Raw genomic sequence first — 4,119 nt, forward strand, 5'->3', positions numbered from 1 at the left:
GCGTTAGCTTGACTTTTCTTAAAAGACTTGCAAGCAACCTTCTGATTGGATCCTCCAAGCACCATTGTGTTTCAAAGGTTAAAAGATGCATGCATTCTCATATTAGTCAATGTTTACTCAATGGTGTCCATCTTATTGTATGGCTATAACCACAAATTCTTGTTCAAATTGAATACTCTGACATGCTATAATCAATTCCCATGCACATGGGGTTTGCTGCTGAGTTGGTTCTAGAAATGGTGGAGTCATATGGTTGCTACTTTATTTTAACTTCTTGACACAACTACTTAAGGAGAAAAACTGATCTCTAGATTTGTGATTTATAAGAAAAACTAATACACATATTAGATGCATCTTTCAAAATTTAAGAAAATCCACAAACTCATTGGCAATTGGTAAATAAAAAAGGGAAACACGCAGGAGCCTATTGTTAATTGAAGTATGAAATTTTTTTATGTCATGATTTATCATATGGTAAGCTTTATCATATACTAGTTGATGCAGCATCTAATGAAGATAACAAGTACTGACCAATTGGACCATGCCAAGCTTTAAAAGAGCCAGCGGATTCATGAGTGAAGACTTCAACAAGCAAATTTTTTCCATTAAAGATGAGTTTCTATATTGTAGTAGAAATTCTAGCATGCTTCCTTATCGTGGACTCCTATTTTTAGTATGATTTTGTACTCAGTTTAATGCTGAATTATAATTAGAGGTCATTCCTATACATGCATCTAATATATTGTATGTGGCAGCCATTCGACATATCGATAAAATTTCCCGAAAAGAACTTCCTTCACTAGATGAAGGATTTTCAATCTAGCTTGCTTCAATTTGTGTGTTCATTTTCAAAATTTAATCCCAATTATCAAATCTCCCTCCATCCTTCTTTTACATCATATACTAGTTCAACAAGAAGAAGTAGCATACTATAAATCCTTTGAGGTTTATCATCTTTTAGGATAAAATTATAGCAATTGATTGAACAAAATGCAAGAGCAACTCCTTATGTTATAGTCAAGTAGAAGTATTGCATCAAGTGTTCCTTAGCATAGGGCTTGGTGCCCAAAGTCATTATAGTCACATGGGTGCTCTGACTTAATCTATTTTCCAAGCTCCTTAGCCAATAAATCAAAGCTACCGAAAGAATACATGAATTTCCTTCGATGCATGCATTAATTCCTTATTTGAACTAGTGTTTCTTAGAACTAGTATCACCACAATTTTCTGTTTAAATTGTTTTATACTCTTCCATCATATTATCTTATAAGATGATCAAATCTTCAAGCTATGTCCAAACTATAAGAAGTAATATATTGATGAAGATGGTTTTTTGACAAGAAAATGAACATAACAGAGGAAAAAATTATTCATCTCTACCCAGACCTTTTGGCCATAGAAAAAGAAAGTTATACTTTAAAAATGAAGGCAAAGAACTTATTGGCAGCCTCCAATGTCTAAATGAAGCAACATCAACACAAAATGTTAACTTCAGAATAGTTTGGCATGTGACCCTTTGCAACACAAACCATGTACCCCTTCTGAAACCTTTGACCTTCCAAAAACTGCTTGTTATTATTCTGCCCATTAAGATTAGCTGACAAGCATCCCTTCAACACTTCATTTCCTCCACCATAAAATGACAAATTAAACCTTCAAGACAACCCTATAAATACACCCCAAAAGACCCAACTTCTCCATCAAATTTTCCTCCAACCTCTAAGTAACACCTCTCTATCTCCCTCTCTCTCCATCTGTTGATGTAAACCAGTCTAATGGCACAATTCAGGGCCTTTCTTCTCATAATTCTCTTTATCTGCTCCTTCACAAGCGCAATGGCAGCCTACAACATTGCAGATTTTGGCGCCAAACCCGACGGTCAAACCGACTCGGCTAAGCCATTGCTCAATGCATGGGCTGCTGCTTGTGGTTCCAACGAGCCTGCAACTATCATTGTGCCCACTGGCAGGTTTCTCCTTAGCCAGGCCCTCTTCCAGGGGCCATGCAAGAACAGCAATATAAGGATCTTTATCAGTGGGACTATTGTGGCTCCCTCTGGCTATGGTTCTAACACAGCATGGATAGCATTCAACTATGTCCAAGGCTTATCCATCTTCGGTGGGACACTCGACGGGCAAGGGCAGTCTTTCTGGGCCTGCAAGTTGGCTGGCCAGAGCTGTCCAAATGGCGCCACGGTAGGCGAATTTTTTCATAGCATTGGATACCTTGCATTTGATTCAAGGATTAAGAAAGCTGCTTAGCTTAAATGTTCCACATATAAAATCCCTGAGATATCTTGGTATGTGAGTGAACATGGGCTGAAATTAACTACTAAGCAAATTACAAGTCACTAAGATGACCAAGTCATAAACTTCATATAAAAAGTCAAATATTAAACTGCTACCAAGAATGCTAATATAAGATTGCTTGTGATTCCAAGTTTTCAACATTGTACTAATTCGGTTTCATTATAAATGCAGGGACTCTCGATCGCCGAATCGAAGAACATCCTGATCAGTGGCCTGACAATGATGAACAGTGAACTCTTCCACATCTCAATCTTTGGCAGCTCCGGTGTGACAGTTCAGGGCGCCAAGATCACCGCCCCAGAAAACAGCCCGAACACTGATGGCATCCACATCCAGAAGTCGAGCTTCATAACCATCAGTGGAAGCAGCATCCAGACCGGCGACGACTGCATTTCCATGGGCGAAGGTGCTACTAATGTCTGGATCGAGAGGATCAAGTGTGGCCCGGGTCACGGCATCAGGCAAGGATCACTGTTCCATCGATCATGTTCGAATGACCCCAACCAACGATTACTTCACTAACAAATGGTGTTCATTGATGCAGCATTGGAAGCTTAGGGGGTACGCCGCAGGAAGATGGTGTGCAGAACATAACAGTGAAATCGGTGGTGTTCACAGGGACGCAGAATGGGGTAAGGATCAAGACATGGGGAAAGCCTTATACTGGGTTCGTTAAGGGGGTCAGGTTTCAGCATGTCACCATGCAGAATGTCCAAAATCCTGTAGTCATTGATCAGAACTACTGCCCTGACAACAAGAACTGCCCGGGCCAGGTAAAATTGTAGTCCCACCACCCATGTCATGCGCTTAAAGGGTTCGGGTTGGATCTTTTGCACGGACGAACGATTGATCCTTTCTTCGCGACATCAACTGTTGGATCACGTCTCGCACAGATTTCAAAGCAACTGAATCTGTTTCTTCCGATATTGTGCGATCCAACGGTTGACATCACGAAAGAAAGGGAATCATTCTTTCGCGTGAAAGATACAACCTAAACCCATGCTTAAATGGGCTAATCTAAGGATATCTTCTTCTAATTTCCTTTCATTGTTATGGTTTTAGAGCTCGGGAATTCAGATCAGTGAGGTGACGTTCAGTGACATCCATGGGTCATCGGCGACCCAAGTGGCGGTGAAGTTCGATTGCAGCCCGAGCAATCCATGCAGTGGAATTGTGTTGCAGAACATAAATCTTAATTACTTAAACAACCAGGCACAGTCCTACTGTAGGAATGTGCATGGGAGCACATCTGGCTTCGTTATTCCTCCAAGTTGCCTCTGATTTTTATTGGATTAGTATAAGAGTAGAAGTTGATGCTGGTGGCCGGCCGCTGAGCGCAGGATAGAATGCGTCGAAGAGGGAGCTGGGGAGATCCTGGAATAGCAAGGTTGGGTCCCGTTTCAGTATTAGTGGGAGGGTTCCCTATTGGACCAAATTCTATTATTTCATGTATACCTATTGATCATGTAAAGGTTTGGTGTTTGGATAAAACCCCTAGAAATTAATGTAATGAGGGGATATATGTCTTGCTTGTAGTCATGGAATGCATGCTTATTTATAAATATGAATAATTGTGACTTACAAAACAATGTTATTAACTTTCATATAAAGCAACAGCAATGCATATCTTAGATGTTTTTCTAAGATATGGGAAAAGAGTTCCTCTATGCAACGGAAATCCAAAAATGAACATGCTTTTCTAAGTCTCTAATAAAATATGCAGGAGACGAGTCTTTGCTACTTTGAGTATATCCAAGTCTTTTGTGTGAAGACTAGATATGTATAGTCCTATGCCGGTTATGCACTGGAT

General features: G+C 40.1%; 1 protein-coding gene across 1 annotated transcript; it reads left to right on the forward strand.

The window, feature by feature from the left end:
- Positions 1-1,717: 1,717 nt before the first annotated feature.
- LOC140858864 (polygalacturonase-like) lies at positions 1,718-3,890 on the forward strand. The gene is made up of 4 exons (XM_073260146.1): positions 1,718-2,195; positions 2,481-2,770; positions 2,854-3,082; positions 3,372-3,890. The coding sequence occupies exons 1-4, from the start codon at positions 1,776-1,778 to the stop codon at positions 3,588-3,590; spliced, it is 1,158 nt and encodes a 385-aa protein (XP_073116247.1). The 5' UTR covers positions 1,718-1,775; the 3' UTR covers positions 3,591-3,890.
- Positions 3,891-4,119: the final 229 nt, after the last annotated feature.

This window comes from Elaeis guineensis, chromosome 1 (genome assembly GCF_000442705.2).
Source record: "Elaeis guineensis isolate ETL-2024a chromosome 1, EG11, whole genome shotgun sequence".
Lineage (NCBI taxonomy): Eukaryota > Viridiplantae > Streptophyta > Magnoliopsida > Arecales > Arecaceae > Elaeis > Elaeis guineensis.

Coding starts and splice junctions, on each gene's coding strand:
- LOC140858864 (XM_073260146.1), top strand. CDS start 1,776: ATGGCACAATTCAGGGCCTTTCTTCTCATAATTCTCTTTATCTGCTCC. Junction 2,196..2,480: donor GCTGTCCAAATGGCGCCACG/GTAGGCGAATTT, acceptor TTATAAATGCAG/GGACTCTCGATCGCCGAATC. Junction 3,083..3,371: donor ACAAGAACTGCCCGGGCCAG/GTAAAATTGTAG, acceptor TTATGGTTTTAG/AGCTCGGGAATTCAGATCAG.